We start from the raw sequence: 18,148 nt of genomic DNA, 5'->3' as shown, positions 1-18,148 counted from the left end.
AAAAGGTCATCCATCATCTGCTGAAAAAAATCTACTCCTTTGCAGCAGATTATTACCAGCAGATCAGAATAGCATGTGTGTGTTGGGGGAATGGGGGGTGCTTCTGAAACAGCAGGTAAAGAGTTACTATGAGCAGTAGATTTAATAACCAGTGGTTTTGTGTGCGATCTGCAAACCGCCACACATCGGTTTTCAGAGCCAACCAGCAGGATTTACTATCCTGCAGTTTGGAGGCTGAAAACGAAAACCGCATCTGATGTTTGGCAGTTTGCAAACCCTTAAACTGCATGCGGTTTTGGCCAAACCACATAGTAAAATTGGATGAGAAACATGTGACTTTACCCCTTACATCTGTAAGAGCTCAGTGCTGTAAGAGTCGGGTCCTGTAGGGGGGGGCCGGAAAAATTTATCTGGGCCCCAAATCTAGAGATGACCTGCCCAATGGTGAATAGCAATGTGTACCAGGGTAATTAACCACTCCTACCCCCATTATTAATAAAATAAATATTAGTGCACTAATTATTTATATAATTATAAGTAGTGCCCTGTTTCTATCAAATATGAAGTAGCTCCCCCATTAAAATAGCATATGAAGTAGTTCCCCTGGTATTGAAAAATAAATAAATATGGCTGCTTTAACAAATAAATTATTGTTGCCCCCATAATTTAAAAAAAAAATAATATTCCCTAATAAATACATACCTAAAATCTTCTCCTTTTATTTATCTGACATACTCCAGTAAACTCTATGGATTAATTAATTTGAATTAATTAATTTACGGTGATTCTGGCTACTTAATAGCCGAGCAGTCAATCAGGAGCAGTCTCTTACACTGCTTAGCCAATCACGAATAACTAGACGAGACTTTTAGATAATGTAAGGGGAGTGGCGCTGTTATTTTCTTTATTTAATTGTTTAACTTTTTTCAATTCTGACAGGCACGATAGGTCATATAGCATCAGGGGAGGGCTGGCAAATTTTAGCCCTGGGGGCAATACTCGATTCAGCAGCCTATTTTAAAGGAAAAAAAAGCAGGTGGCCCAGTGATCCAGCCCAAGGTAGCCTACTATGGGACCGGTCTGCCCCCCAGCTCATCCAGTCCCTGTATAGCATGCAGTTTGAGCTATCTCACCTGTCATAATCACGTATTTTATACTTTACCAATAATAATAAGCAGTGGTCTGCCATGTGGTTTGGCATGCTGCCCATTAACACCTGGGTGTTAACAGTTTTTACCCAATACATTTCTAAAAATCGGGATGACGGTTTTAAAATTTGCGGTTTAAAATTATGCATTTATGATGTTGCCCTTTAGTAAATCACTCGGTTTACAAGCCGCACATCAAAGCAACAAACACCGCAGAGGTAGTACACCTACCCCTCAGTCTTGCTTTGCAGAAGCGCACAGTATCGATCGGTTGGGGCAGGGACAGTGACATCACAGTAACTCAAATCATTGCATTCTCAGTGTTTTAACCTGAATGAGATGTTATATTTTATCCTTTTGGTTTATTGCTGAAAATTGTTGGGGTTTAATGGTTCATTAAAACACTAAAATGGGAAATTGTTGTTCACATCGAAATTAAAGTAAGATACAAGGTTGAGTAGTCCCCATTTTGAAGGGTGTTTTGCCAAGCAAAGGTTTTTCATATTTGCACCCCTTTGAAGGGGACATTAAGAGTTACAGATATTGCATATAATGTAGAGAGGGACCATATTTAATATTTAGATATTACATATAATACAGCTCTTCTCACAGATGAATTTTAGCGCAAGGAGGAGGGGGCAGAGTGGTGCAATAGGCTGCATGGTAATGATAGATATAATTACCATGCATTAGTACCCTCTCCCCACCTCTTAATCCTGCGGGCACACCTCCTGGAAGACGGACCCACAAAGCCACCAAACAAAGTTAAATATAGAGGAAAGAATTATAATTATTATGCTTTTTCCTTCATATTTGCCTTGATACATAAACCCCATAAATTGGTTTGTATGATCAATGTGTATAAGACAGCTTGCATAAAATAACTAATATATTAATGCATTTGACATAACAAACTGCACAATTATAACATTTAAAACAAAACAATCCCAATGTCCCTGTAGTTTACATCCGTTATTTAAGACCTGAATAAGGATGAATTTGGCAGTACAGTTGTTACGAGCCGCAGCTCACCGAAGGGCCGCCGTCAGTCACATCCGCCAGCGCCGGGCGTCCCGGCAGTCTCCATGACGACCGGGACGTCACTTCCTCCTCCTACGTCCCGGTTGCCTGGGCAACAACCGGGACGCTGTTACTCTACTGCTGCAGCGCCCGGCCAGCGATCTAACACTCGGGCGCATGCAAGCAGGAAAAAATAATGCTGGCTGCATAGTGCTGTAAGACTCTGTTAGAGTCTTTTAGTAGGAAGTGTCTGGGCGCTTTTCTGATATAGGATTCTGTTGTCAGGTAGCAGGGAGGAGTCTCTCTGGTTCACATTATCATTGGCTCTCCTTGCTATTTAAGGCAGTGAGGACAGAGCCTCATTGCCAGTTATAGCTTCCTGTGTAGCTAGGCTCCTGTTCCTGTTTCCCTGCTCCTGTTCTTTATTCTAGTTTGGATTTCCCGTGTATGACCCCTGGCTTGTTTCTGGACCTCGTTGTATTGCCTGTGACCCCTGACCTTGGCTCGTTATCTGGTATCGCTGCCTGCTTCCGGCCCTTGACCTTTTGCTTGGATCTCACACTGCTGTGTTCTACTTCGCTACCTCAGGGTTCTCCCCAGTCAGTGCACATTACACGACCCTCCGTTCGTCTGCAGCCAAGTCTGTCCCCACTACTAGGGGCTCCAGCGAACACCAGACTTCGGAGCAGACTCCGGGTTTTGTCGTGCTGACTGAAGGAGTTCCTAACAACAGTACTGAGGAATAATCATTAAATATCTAGAACAGAGGAGTCCTAAATTGCATGTCTCATACACACTTTTATAAAAGTGTTTCCATGCAACTCTAGCTTTTTTCTTCTAAAATACTACTTGTTTGGAGCACCATTTATGTCTTAAGTAAGTCACAAGGACAAAGAGACTTTGAAGCTGTCTTTATTTTATGTGTCCCATTTGTATATTTTAATGTTTAAATCAGGGTCAGAACAGTGCAACACAGGGCCCCATAGCAAAATTTTGGTAGGGGCTCAGTAATGCTGCTCTAACCTCCCAAGCCCCCTGCTCTTCTTAGCATGTGCATGGCCAGCAGAAGTACTCTGTTCTTTTGAGAACAAAGTTTTGGTCTCAAGGGAGAGTGAACCAGCATTGCTGAGTCTACCTCATGTTTGGGCCAAGTAGAAGACTCAATGAGAGCGAACCAGCATTGCTGAGTCCACCTCATGTTTGGGCCAAGTAGAAGACTCAATGAGAGCGAACCAGCATTGCTGAGTCCACCTCATGTTTGGGCCAAGTAGAAGACTCAATGAGAGCGAACCAGCATTGCTGAGTCCACCTCATGTTTGAACCCAGTAGCAGCTCTATCCTCTGTAATCTTAGTAGTTTTGCTCCTGGTTTAATTACATTACTTTAGGTATTTAATGGCTTTTAACTGTAAAGCAGATTTATTTAAATTCTGCTTGCTGTGATTAGGCTGAATTTCGGCTCAAAACTCACAAATCACAGTGAAAAATGTCAATTAGTGATTCATGAATTTCAGTGGTCACTTCTTCCTATCAATTATTTTACAATTATGTAGAGTAGCCGGCAGCAGGAAGTCACTAAGAGTTTGATTAAAGGGCGGTATCATACAGGCACTTATAACGCTAACTCCCGATCCAGCTGAAATGCTGCCGTCACTAGAGCTCAGTTGCTCTCCTGCTGATTTATTGCAGTGAATGGGTCATACAACTTTAGAACCACCCCTTTCATTAAATTAAGTTTATTATTTTGTAATTTTTCTTTTAAAATACTGCTTGGTTTAGTCTAATTTATGGCTTAAATTTAGCAGAGAGTTAGGTTTCATCGGGTCTGCATTTATTACATTTGGCACTTTTGTGTGTGCAAAGCTGTTTATAAGATTGCTCGGAGTACACCTACAAATGTTCCTCTACACAGAAGTGCAAATGGAAAGTGCAAAGTATGTCTTATTAAAAGTACAGGATGAGACAACTCAGGGCTATCCTGTAGTAAATGGCCTCAGTCTGTTTTTAGCATAAGAAGGAGGTAATTTAGACAGGTAACAGGAGTTAAATGAATACTTCAGGACATGGCAATAAGTATTCCTGAGGTTGTGAGTATATGCATTATAATAAAATGTTGTAATTCAATTAAATGCTTAATATTTTATTATTATATGTTTTTCCAGTAGAGTAGACTTTGCATAGAGTCTGGAACTATGGAAAATGATTTATCCCAAGGGTCTGGAAATAACACAGACAATTTAATGTATATGGTATTCTTTTAAGATTTGGAAATTATGACATATAAATTTGTCCATGTTACAAAATGTTCCTTTATATATAAGAGAAATGTTCTAACTGCACTTTGCTTTGCTTTAAGCCAGGCTTTATCTGCGCCATGTTTCTGCAATGTATTTTTACAGTAAAACAGTACTTGGATTTCGGACAACCATCTTTTTTTGTATTATAACAACTTTTTCAGACAAAACATTAATGAAATTTAGGCTAATTTATGAAAGCGCCCTATTGCCAGGGATAACAAGTGTTTTCACTGGCTGTTGCACGGGTAAGACAATTTAACAAATATCATGGCGGTACTTCTTTTCTGCTATTGCCATCTCAGGATTTTGCTCAGTAACGTCATTCACAGCACACTGAAGCTAGATCAGATTTCAGGGAGGAAAAAAATACAAAAATCTATTACAATATTTCAGTACCTTTGCAGACGAGCCACACGGAGGTCACTGTCATCACTTCCTCTGAAGCCTTTGGCAAAGGGATTATTTTCAATTTTCAACTGCGTAATCTAAAAAAAGAAAAGAATGCAATTCTGGGCAAATACAATTTAACAGTACTTAAAGAGGAAATACAGACATTTGTTGAATAACTGCCCACTTGTAAATGACAGAACCACAAGGTACCCCCACTGTTCACAAGAAAATCACCACTGCCTTTGTTCACGTTCCAGGATGTTGAGCAGCCAGTGACGGAACTACCATTGTTGCGGCAGGTGCAGTGCACCGGGGCCTCTGGAGTTAATGAGGCCCGCTGCATGGTAGATGTGGAACTAGCGAGCTGTGGGCCCCAAACAGGCTGCAGTGGAGGCTCGCAGAGCTGCAGTAATACTGACAATTCCAGATATTGGGAGTCCAAAGACCGCTATAGTTCATGCAGGCATACAATTAAAATTATTATTATTATTATTATTATTATTAATATTTATTTATAAGGCGCCACAAGGCATCCGCAGCGCCGTACAGAGACAAACAAAATCACAATACAATGGGAGACAGCACAGTACAGTAAACACAGCAACTCAGTACGCTCAATGCACAGCTAGAGAGGGCGGGGAAGGGGGAGGGAGGATCCAAAAATGACGGGGCCCAAGAAGGGGGGCGTGGAAGACAGGGAGACCCCCAGGGGGGAGGAGGGAGCGAAAGTGGATGTGGGGTGGAGGACCTTTGAGGAGGAGGGCTAAGTAGCTGGAGAGCAGAGTTAGAAGTGGTGGAAACAGGAGGAGAGATGGCCCTGCTCAGAGGAGCGTACAATCTAAGGGGAGGGGTGGATGTCCCAGTAATTGGCTGGTGAGCGTCAGCTAAAGCGCTGGTGAATTGGGAAATGTAAATCCAAACTTCAGCCAATGATAACAAGCTGCCGTATAATGGATAAAGACTCTACAATTTACATTTATTTGGGAAACGGACGTTATCCTAATATCGCTTATCTGCACAATTAACATTGGTCTCACTCTGAGACAACTTTATGCTGAACCACTATATATTTACTCACTCTTTTGATATATATATATATATTATACAGTGAGAAATGGATGTTTTTAGGCAATAGCAAGGTTCTATATTATTATTATTATTATTAATTTTTATTTATAGGGCGCCACAAGGTGTCTGTGGCGCCGTACAGGGACAAAAACGAATTACAATACAAGGTGAGACAGCACAGTACAGTAAACATAAAGCACAGTAACTCAGTAAGCTCAATGCACAGCTAGTGAGGGCGGGGGGAGTATCCGCAAATGACGGGGCCCAAAAGGAGGGCGCGGAAGACAGGAAGACCCCAGAGGGGGGAGGAGGACCCTCGAGGAGGAGGGCAAAGTAGCTGGAGAGCAGAGTTAGAAGTGGTGGAAACAGGAGGAGAGATGGCCCTGCTCAGAGGAGCGTAGAATCTAAGGGGAGGGGTGGACAGACGGAGAAATGCAATGTATCTGATTACAAATGTATGCTTTATGACATGTTTGCAGATGATTATTGTATAAACAAGGTTGCAACCTATTGAAACGTATCAACATTTGTGTTATCTGCCACTGAGCAATAAAAGATTTAACATTTATAAGAATATTTATTCCATGATTGCGCCAAGGAGACACTCCTCCACTTTAGCAATTTGTGATGGATTGAAGCGGGGATAAATGGATGGGCATTATGCCAGATAGGAAGATGTAGGAGATGTTGAAAAAATGGATAAGAGTTTTTGTGCATATAGGCAAGAAAAATGTATTTCGAAGATGGAGGTGACAGGACTGTGAGAGAGACTGAATGTGAGGAGTAAACTAGAGGATATATTTAGGGATGACTCCAGTAATGGAACTACAGGGAATGCAGGGATTGTGGCCACTATACAACCGAAGGTGAGAAATAGTTCTCTTCTGTGAGGAGTATGCGCAGTGGACATAGGTCCTGATTTAGCTATATTCATTTTCTTATAGCTAATTCAGGTACTACAATATCTGACCACCTCATAGATTGTATAGAACAAATCATTACAAGCGGAGGCTACGATAGGTAGGAAGTGAACTAGGAAAGACCAATGGAATGAAGGATATGCAGGAGATGAGAGTGATCATGGATGAGGGACATTTAAACTTTGCTGTAAGTAAATCATTGATCGTTGTTGTGAGGGCAGTCTCAGTGGAATGAATGTTAGGGGCAGAAGCTCAATTGCAGAGAGTCAAGAAGAGAGTTAAAAGAGAGAAAGCAAGATTGTTGATTTTACATAATAATCTGAAATAATTGAGAGGCAAAGGGGAGTAGAGAAATAGGGAAATAGTTATAGAGAGAGGCTTGGTCAAGATATTTTCTTTGAAATTACTGATGGAGCAGTTAGGAGAAGGTGGGTAGAGTGTGTGGGTTCTGGCATGAAGAGATATGTTGTTGAATTGTGTTGGTTTTGGTGTTAGGTGGCAAAGTCATTGGCTGTGAAGAAGGAAGGGGAAGGTGGGCAGACAAGCGAATGGAAGTAATTATTATTATCGTAGATTTGTAAGGCACCACGGTGCTCCACAGTGGGTGGGAAACAAGACACATATAAAACAGAGGCATACAAGGCAGACAATATAAATTTAGATATGAAAACAAAGGATAGATAAGGCCCTTCTCATGAGAATGCTTACATTCTAACAGGAAGAGGGCACAGATAAAACAAGAGGAGCGAATGTGGCTTAGAGTCAAGATTTGGCCAGGTGTGAGAGTGCATTAGTGTGAGTAGTATAGTTGACAGTAGGGAAAGTTCTAATAAAGATATAGATTTTCAGAGAGCATTTAAGTATTCAAAGCCTGTGAGAGATTCTGATCAGGCGGGATACGGAATTCCATAAGTGGGTAAAGACACACAGCAGTACACAAACTCAAAATTACACAGACTGACACACAGGGGTATATTTACTTAACTATAGCAACCAATCAGATTCAAGCTGTCATTTTGTAGAGTGCACTACATAAATGAAATCTGATTGGTTGCTATAGGAAACATCTCCACTTTTTCAAACCCGCAGTTTAGTAAATCTAACCCACAGACTCAAAAAGTTACACAGAAAGACAATGACACACAGACATATAGTGACCATCACCTTTTTTTACCATTGTTGCTGCTCTATGTGGGACCAATTCAATTTTATCGCTGCCACCTGCACTGAGTCAGGGCACAGCAATCTATATAAAAAAACTGGTATTCCCTGTTTTTTACTATAAGTTGTTTCTAAGTATAAGGGATCTTTCACATCAGAAAATGACAAGTGGATCCTCTGTACTATTTAATTTATACATTCTGACATCAAAATATGCCGTAAGTATAGATACTAGTTATATTAATGGAGAAACATCAGTAAACATTGTCCATTGATGTGCATTACATAGTGTTGTATGGCAAGATATTGCTGAGTTTTATTGCTGACAAGTATTATATGTGGAAATGGTGCAGTATATTATAGATCTGGATTCACACCATATATGCAGTATGACATAAGATTATTTCTTTTGGTAAATGATTGCTGATTATTATGCTGGAACTGAAATTAAGTTCAAGATCATTTGCATTATTTTTTAGTAAGTACTGGATATTGCAAGGTATTCTGATTTTATGGTTTAATAAAATGTAATGAATAAGGCTTTAATATGGATGATTTAGTGAATGACTTGAGAAACCATCTTATCTGGTGGTGTCTTGGTAGCCCCTGAAACTGGCTCCACAACAGAGCAATGTCAGCTGAACTGGCATAGGAAGCAGAATGGTGAAAATTGTGAGCTTTTTGGGTTTAACTGAAAACACCAGGAAAGCCCTCAGCTGGATTTTCAAATCTTTTTGGTTTAAACTGAAAACTAGAATCTCTGACAATACGAAAATAATTTTAATCATATCTTATGTGATTTTTATTTAAGTTAAAAAGAGACATTTGTAAGACAGACATTTTTCCTATCACAATTATAATAAAGCACATTAAAATGACAAGGTGTTTAAAAGTGTTCGTGAACTGAGAGCCAAATTTCTGTCATTATAAATAAACAAGTTCCACTTTGTAGAATGTAAATTACACCTAGATCATGCATTGATTGATTACTACAGTCTTATTGCAACAATTTAATCTGAAATTAAGAAAATGCAATTTTATTTCTAATGGTAATTACTACATCCTTATTGCAAGTTGTCCTTTCACTATTTGTTTGTTTAAACCTTTTATGGCTAGTGTTGGCTGGGGGAGTTTATTGTGGGCTTGATTGAAGAACTCTGATCACATGTGTCTGTTAGCCAGATATATTCATAGTAGAAAGGCTGCAAAGCCAGTGATTGCTGCTTAGTTAGTGTGTATAGCTCTAAGTGTATAGATACAAGTGTGCAAAAATTTAAACAGCATAATTCGGAGTTATACCGGAGGAAACAGGAGAAGAACATTCTGCCTATTAACTCAGCTACACAAGGACTACAGTCAGTATTCACTTGAAACTCCATTTTCTACCTCTGATGTTTTCAATTCACCCTGGCTACAAGCTCCATGCAGCATGAGAACTGTTTTGGACTCTGATCTTATTTTCTTCGCATTTCATAAAAGTTTGTTTTATCTGTCAGTTTGTTTTCACTGCAAAATCCACTATGTTTAATCAGCCTGCTATACTACTTACTCAACCACTCCCTACCCATGCTACCGTTATTTCAGTCCCCTATCTTATCACTGTGCTCTCAGTTCTACTTAATGCTTTGTCTGCCATCACAATTAGGAAGAATTGATACTGATAATGAACCACTCTCCTCTCTCATAACTCTGCAAAAAACTCAGCTATTCAATCACCTCCTCTTTATTACTCAACATTCAACACTTCCACCCATTCCCCCACATGACTCCCACATCATTACTCTATACTATCCAGACATCCATGGTTAAACTACATTTGCTGCAGCATAGCTCTGCACTAATTATCTGATTACTCTGGACATTGCAATTAGGTAATTCCTTAATTCCCTAATTTTTGCTATTTGACTCATAAATCCCAATGCTTGCCAAAATATTTTTCTTTCTCTCTTTTCATGGCATTATTCTTAGGACTATATCATCCCTCACCCATCCTGCAACACACACCTCTGTCCACATTGCTCCTTCATTACTTCACTCACCTCTAGTGAACACTCATGAACTGTTTTCCTATTTAAATTCAATAACTTTAACAGCCGCACCATGCCACCAGAAACTAAAAAAACACATATCTTACAATCATTTTACCTACCTTTCTTCCTCCCTGCTTCTATTAGCTGGTGATATATCACCTAATCCAGGTCCCCCTCAATTCTCCCACACGCATAAATCTGAACACTACAGAAATCCAGCAAACCTTAAACGCATCCCCTGTCTCCCCTCTCTTCCAAAGTCCTTTAAATGTGCTCTTTGGAATGCACGCTCTGTTTGTAACAAACTTACCTCCATTCATGATCTCTTCCTCTCAAACAACCTCAACCTTCTAGCAATAACAGAAACATGGCTCACGCAATCACACACTGCCTCACCTGCAGCCCTTTCACATGGGGGTCGCCATTTCACCCACATCCCCAGACCGGGAGGCAGACAAGGAGGGGGGGTTGGACTACTTCTCTCCCCACAGTGCACATTCACAGTTCTACCAAGTGTCTCATCACTCACATTCACATCTTTTGAAGTACATGCTGTTAGGATTTTTAACCCATTCTCTATGCGTGTTGCTGTCATCTATCGCCCTCCTGGTCCACACCAACAATTTCTTGAACACTTCTCTGCATGGCTCCCTCACTTTTTATCTAATGATATCCCCACCATCATCATGGGTGATTTCAACATCCCTATTTCTAATCCACGTTCCAATGCTGCTTCTAAACTACTCTCTCTAACCTCCTCACTTGACCTCTCCCAGTGGATTGAATCCGCTACTCATCAGGATGGCCACTGTCTTGATCTTGTTTTCTCTAGACTATGCTCAGTTTCTCATTTCCTAAACACTCCTTTCCCCCTCTCGGATCATCACCTTATTAGCTACTCGCTCACCCCCAGTTCTTTACTTTCCCTAGTGTCAAACTCTTCCAAGCCTCCTCACAACCGCAGGAATTTCAACTCTATTCATTTTCAACAGTTTTCCACCTCTCTCCAACACCTTCTCTCCCCAATTTCTACATTTTCCTCCCCTGATCGGGCAGTACCCCATTTTCATCAAACCCTAGCAACTGCCCTGGATTAAGTGGCTCCAGCGACACTACATACTTCGCGTAGAATTCGTTGCAAACCGTGGCACACTACAGTAACACGAACTCTACAAAAACTTTCTCGTAGCTCCCATGCCCCTCCAAGTTTCTCGAGAGAATTGCCTACACTCGCCTCACACACTTTCTTACAGCAAACAACATGTTGGATCCTCTTCAGTCAGGCTTTCGCTCTCAACACTCCACAGAGACTGCACTGACCAAGATTGCCAATGATTTGATCACAGCAAAAAATAATAACCATTAATCTTCTAATTCTCCTGGATCTCTCTGCTGCATTTGACACTGTTGACCACTCTCTCCTCATACAAAAGCTACAATCCCTAGGTCTTGAAGGCACTGTCCTATCCTGGTTCTCATCCTACCTATCTAATCGCTCTTTCAGTGTTAATTTCTCTGGATCCACCTCTGCTCCGCTTCCTTTATCAGTTGGAGTACCGCAAAGCTCAGTCCTAGGTCCTCTGCTATTCTCTATCTACACCACTTCTCTTGGAAAACTATTAAGCTCCTTTGGATTTCAGTAGCATTTCTATGCGGATGATGCACAAATTTATCTATCCTCTCCTGATCTTTCACCATCTGTGTTGTCTCGCGTTACTGACTGTCTTTCTGCCATTTCATCTTGGGTGTCTTCTCGCCAACTCAAACTCAATCTTTCAAAAACTGAATTAATAATATTCCCACCCAAAAACAGAAGCTTCCTGCCTGACATTTCAATTTCTGTTTATAACATGACCATAAATCCCACCCCGCAAGCTCGTTGCCTAGGTGTAATCCTTGATTCACAACTGTCATTTATTCCCCACATCAACTCTATATCTAAATCATGTTACATATACCTAAAGAAAATTTCCAGAATGCACACATATCTGACACAAGACACCGCAAAAACATTAATTCATGCACTCATCATCTCCCGCATCGACTATTGCAATTCCCTCCTTACTGGTCTTCCCAAAGTCAGACTTGCACCCCTACAATCTATTTTGCATGCAGCAGCTAAATTGATTTTCCTTACTAACCGTTTTTCCTCTGCTGAGCCACTCTGTCAGTCTCTACATTGGCTGCCTGTATTTCAACGAATCCAATATAAAATTCTTCTACTAACATACAAGACCATCAACAAAATTGCACCAACATACATTTCCTCACTGGTCTCAAAATATCTCCCCACTCGACACCTCCGTTCTGCACAAGATCTACGTCTCTCCTCCACTCTCATCACATCCTCCCATTCTCGGTTACAGGATTTTTTCCGGGCTGCACCCAAGTTGTGGAATTCCCTCCCTCGCACAGTAAGACTTTCCTCTAGTCTTCAAACCTTCAAGTGTTCACTGAAAACCCACCTCTTCAGACAAGGTTATGATATTCCTCAACCACCATCTTAAATTCCCTAGATTACCCTATTACCATCCTCTACACTGCTAACGCAAGACAACTACTCTACTAACATTGCAACACACACAGCCCACTCAATACTTTTACCTTTGCGTTCTAGCTGGTCCATTGTGCAATATGATGTAGCACATGCCCTTGTGTTTCTAACTCCCATTGTCCTATAGATTGTAAGCTTGCGAGCAGGGTTCTCCTACCTCTCTGTCTGTATGTATTGCCCAGTATTGTTTTATCAATGTTTGTTCCCAATTGTAAAGCGCTACGGAATTTGCTGGCGCTATATAAATAAATGTTGATGATGATTGATTTAGACAGACATTTTACTTTATATACAGTATTAGTATCAATGAATTGAGTAAGGTGTTAGGGAAAAACTTCCATCTGATAAGTTTTAGAAAGGTATGTACATTATTCTGAATAGAAGTTATAAAATAGAGAAAAACAGCCAGGACATATATTAAAGCAGACCTTACAACCTACACTATATGGACAAAAGTATTCGGACACTTGACCATTATACCAACAGGGACTGTAATGACATTGCATTCAAATACATATACTTTAATATGAAGATGGTCCCCCTTTTGCAGCGATAACAGCTTCCACTCTTTTTGGAAGGCTTTCCACAAGATGCTGGAGTGTTTCTGTGGGAATCTGTGGCCATTTATTCTGTAGAGCATTTATGAGGTCAGGCATTGATGTTAGACGAGAAGGCCTGGCTTGCAATCTTCGTCCCAGTTCATCCCAAATGTGTTTGATGGGGTTGAGGTCAGGGCTCTGTATGGGCCAGTTAAGTTCTTCAACACCGAATTCATCAAATTATGTCTTTGTAGTCCTTGCTTTGTGCACTGGGGCATAGTCATGTTGGAATAGAAAAGGGCCTTCCCCAAACTGTTGCCACAAAGTTGGAAGCATAGCATTGTCCAAAATGACTTGGTATGCTGAAGCATTAAGATTGCCCTTCACTGGAGATAAGGGGCCTAGCCCAAACCCTGAAAAACAGACCCATTTTATTGTCTCTCCTCCACCAAACTTCGAAGATTGCAAAATGCAGTCAGGTAGGTAATGTTCTCCCGGCATCTGCGAACTCAGACTGCCAAACAGAGAAGCTTGATTCGTCACTCCACAGAACATGTTTCCACTGCTCCACAGTCCAGTGTCTGTGTGCTTTACACCACTCCATTCGGCACTTAGCATTGGTCTTGGTGTTGTGAGGCTTGCATGCAGCTGCTCGGTCATGGAAACCCATTCCATTAAGCTCCTGCCGCACAGTTTTTGTGCTTACATTAATGCCAGTAGAAGTTCGGAACTCTTCAGCTTTGGAATCAGCAGAGCGTTGGCGACATTTATCCACCATGCGCCATTGTAATCATTAATCCACTGTACCACACTTGAAGTCACTGAGCTCTTCAGAACGACCCATTTTGTATCACAAATGTTTGCAAATGGAAACTGCATGGTTAGGTTCTTGATTATATACACCTCTGGCAACAGGTCTGATTGAAATACTTTAATTCAATAATTAACAAATGTGACCAAATGCTTTTGTACATATAATGTATAAAAGGGAGTAGGTGATACTGATTGAAATTAGTCAGGCTATGGAGTGATAATTTCCCTATTTCCATGAATAAAACAATGCACACTTTGGTGATCAATGAGAAACTATATGAGGTGGAAATCTCTGGTTATCTTTAAACATGAAATTTGTAAATATGTAAGAAAAATTCAAGAAAATTACGGAGGGGAATTCAATTGAAGAATAGTAGAGTATTAGAGTGCCAGTAGGCTCATGTGAAACTTGTAAAAAAATATTCACTTAACAGTCAGCGGTTCCCAAAGTGTGCGCCGTGACTCCCTGGGGTGCCACGGTGCTGTCACAGGGATGTCGCGACCGCCATGGCAAATGGAAAACAAAAAAAAGGACTTACCAATTCAGCGCCGGATCTTCCTCATCATTATCCTCACTGACTGTCGGGCGTGACGTCATCACATCCGACAGTGTCAGTGAGGAGCAGCAGCAGAGAGGAACAACAAGAAAAAAGACAGAAGAAAATGAGGAAAGAAGGTAAGTAAAGGAACAGAGAGGAAAAAGCAATGGGGGGACACAGAATGATATAGTGAAATGGGACACAGAGAGTGATTTATGAAGGGGGACACAGAGTGTGATTTGATGAAGGGGGACACAGAGTATTAGTTGATGAAGGGGAACACAGAGTGAGATTTGATGAAGGGGAACACAGAGTGTGATTTGATGAAGGGGACACAGAGTATTAGTTGATGAAGGGGGACACAGAGTGAGATTTGATGAAGGGGTACACAGAGTGTGATTTGATGAAGGGGGACACAGAGTATTAGTTGATGAAGGGGGACACAGAGTGTGATTTTATGAAGGGGGACACAGTGTGAGATGGTGAAGTGGGACACAGAGTGGTATGATGAAGGGGGGCGGAGTGGTATGAAAGGGGACACAGTGTGATTTAATGAAAAGGGACACAGTGTGATATAGTGAAGGGGGACACGGTGTGATATAGTGAAGAGGGACACATTGTGATCTGGTTAAGGGGGACACAGTCAGGCGCGGGCTGGGAGAGGGATAGCCGGGGGGCACACAGGCGGCCGCATCATATTACAGGGGATGCGGCCGCGTCATTGATGACGCGGCCGCATCCCCTGTCATGTGATGCGGCCGCCTGTGCACTGACGCGGCCGCATCTGATGACATCGGATGCGGCCGCGGGGGGAGAAACTGTTTTTTGCATCCGGGGGGCGGCCGTCCAGCCTACCCCCCGGCCCTAATAGGCATCTAACCCAGCTGCCCCCCTGCCCCCCGGGCCAGTCCGCCACTGCACACAGTGTGATCTGGTGAAGGGGGACACAGTGTAAAGGTACACATGGTGAAGGGGCACATATGATATTGTGTGGGTGTGCTACCATTGCCGAATCTTCACTGTCAGTGACAGCCAGGGATTCCAGTCTTATGACCAGGAACCATTGTGTTTGGTTCATGGCCCCTCGATTTCTACTCACTGCATTCAAAATAAAAGCTATTATATCTAAAGAGGTTTGTGTTGCACTTAGTCACCAGGACATCCGCCCAGTTTTAAGGAAAATCAGTGAAACATGTCTTCACTGCCAGTACGTACTAATAGATCCAGGCAAACTAGATTGAATAGTAGCTGGCTTACCAGTTATTATAATATCAAGTTTACATTGGATATATAAGTCCGATCAACAGGTGAGATCAACTGTCTCTTGAAAGGTGAACCTTGGTTAAAACATATAAAATTAAATGTTAATAAAGTAAAGTAAATCATTTTTAAAAATCCTATTATTTTAATTACTGATATAATTTTTTTTTTATAAAAGTACAATATTTGGTATCTCCCAATATAGAAAGCTGATTAATTAAAGTTTAGGGTAAATTAATGGGTTGTCATGCTTTCATTACATTTTAAAGAATCTTATTTCTCCTGAATATTACAATGAAATAAAATATATATTTATTCCACATGCTACCGAAAGAAAGTCATATGTGTTCAGAATAAAGCAACATAAGCTTTGATTGGCTACAGTAACGATATCTGCTCCATACACCTGATACATCTCAAATACAAGAAAACGTGTAAGGTCATTAAATTATAAAATACAAAGTCAATAACGTGTTAACTGTAAATATATGTATTTGGTGTGCTTTCCTCGCATTGGGAATGCACTAAATCCATATTTTAGGATTGTCACATATTTAGCATCTTGTCACAAACGACGCTGACAAATCCAGGACTGAATCCAAGCCCTAATTTGCACATTCAGCTTGAGGTCTACATGATAGCATCTTAATTCTTTACTCTGGAATCAATCATTCTGAGTCCTATGCAATAAAATCCCACAGAAACTATGATTTGGTTGGCTGAATCCTAAGGATATGGTAGAACCATTTATTATCTAAAACCCTTCTAACTTGGTAGTATCACAAAATAAATTGTAGAATATAAAGTGCTTAAAATGTATGAATTATTCAGTAATCCACTATATTACAGAGAATACAATAAACAGTAATAAAATAGTCTTTATTATAAATGACTATCCAGTGCAATCACCTCAAAGGTGGAATGCTTCAAGCATCTGCAAGAAAACACTTCTTTTGTAACAATTGTGTATGAGCCCTAAATGTGCCCAGTGATTGGTGGTGATTTGAATTAATAACATTGCAGGTATGGTTGGCATACAATGGCATAAGTGAAGAGAAGAGCTATTTGAAGGGTTTGCTCGTAATATAGTAAGTGCAAAGGAGGAAGGATTATTAATATTGTCAGTGCAATGGGGGCTGGCCATATGTTCTACAAAGTGATCTGAGAATGGGACCAGTGCAAGGTAGAAGGCAGGCAATGGAATCAATCCAAGAACCACTAAAGTATCACCAGACCCGGAATAAGGCTTTTTGGGTGGGGGGTGGGGGGGTCGGGCACTTAAAACAGTGGAGTTATCATTTTAGACAAATTCACAAGCAAAACTGTGTGCACTACTGTTAGGTGTTACTACTGTTACTGTTAGGTGCCTTCACAAGCGGTACAGTGTGAAGCAGGGCATACCTACCAACTGTCCTTGCAGTTGGACCAAATCCTGACCAAGCAAAACAGTCACCAAAAATTCTTGACTGCCCCATCAGATTCAAGACAGTTGGCAGACTGTTCTGCTTTCTCCTACCTGTTCTTGTCACTTTCACCACCTGTGGCTGCTGGTTTGTTTAGCTCAATTGCTGCTTGTCTGGATCCTGGAATGCTGGAGGTCCTATTTGGGAAAAAGAAATAGGTACATGAAATTTAGAAAACTCCAACCATCCCTGTATTAAATGAATAGCACCCACATTTAATATTTAGGCCTCCCTCCAGCCCACACATTAAAATAATAGTACTCACATTTGATAGATAGATCTATTTCCCTCCAAAAAGCTCCAGCAATAAATTAATAGCTTTTACATTTAATATAACTATTTCCCACAACCATCCCCGGCATTAAATAATTAGTTTTCCCATTTAATAAATAGCCCTCCTCCTCTCCAAACTCAGCCCCACATTCAATTAATAGCTCACCCCAGCATTAAATTAAAGTTTGCCTCTTATATTGATTTAATAGGCCCCAGTATTAAATTAAATTGCCCCACTATCACCACACAAATAATAGCACCCATTAAATAGTTAGCCCCAACCTAAACTCCATCATTAAGTTAATAGTCTACCTCCCATCCATGTAATATTAAGACAGCCCCCCTCCCTTCCCTCAAATTACCCAATATAATAAGAACCCCCATTCCCTCACACATTATAGAAGCATACACCCCCATTTCCTCACGCATTATAGCAGCAAACAACCCACTTTTCTCACACATTATAGCAGCATACATCCCCACTTTCCTCACACATTTTAGCAGCCTACATCCCCACTTTCCTCACACATTTTAGCAGCCCCCCCCTCCTAGCCTTCCCACATTTTAGCAGACTCACCACCCACCCTTCCACACTTTAGCAGCCCTCTCCACCCTTCACACACACTTTAGAAGCACCCCCCTCCCATCCTTCACACAAATTAGCAACTTCACAC

At 41.0% G+C, this 18,148-nt stretch overlaps 1 protein-coding gene across 1 annotated transcript in view; it reads right to left on the bottom strand.

The window, feature by feature from the left end:
• TBX4 (T-box transcription factor 4) overlaps positions 1-18,148 on the bottom strand; it is a 165,417-nt gene that overhangs the window by 9,617 nt on the left and 137,652 nt on the right. Inside the window, exon 6 of the mRNA XM_075197747.1 lies at positions 4,861-4,949. Coding sequence (XP_075053848.1) covers positions 4,861-4,949 — 89 coding nt within the window. The remainder of the gene's footprint in view (positions 1-4,860; positions 4,950-18,148) is intronic.

Source organism: Mixophyes fleayi, chromosome 2 (genome assembly GCF_038048845.1).
Source record: "Mixophyes fleayi isolate aMixFle1 chromosome 2, aMixFle1.hap1, whole genome shotgun sequence".
Lineage (NCBI taxonomy): Eukaryota > Metazoa > Chordata > Amphibia > Anura > Limnodynastidae > Mixophyes > Mixophyes fleayi.
This window is presented reverse-complemented; position numbering and strand designations above follow the sequence as displayed.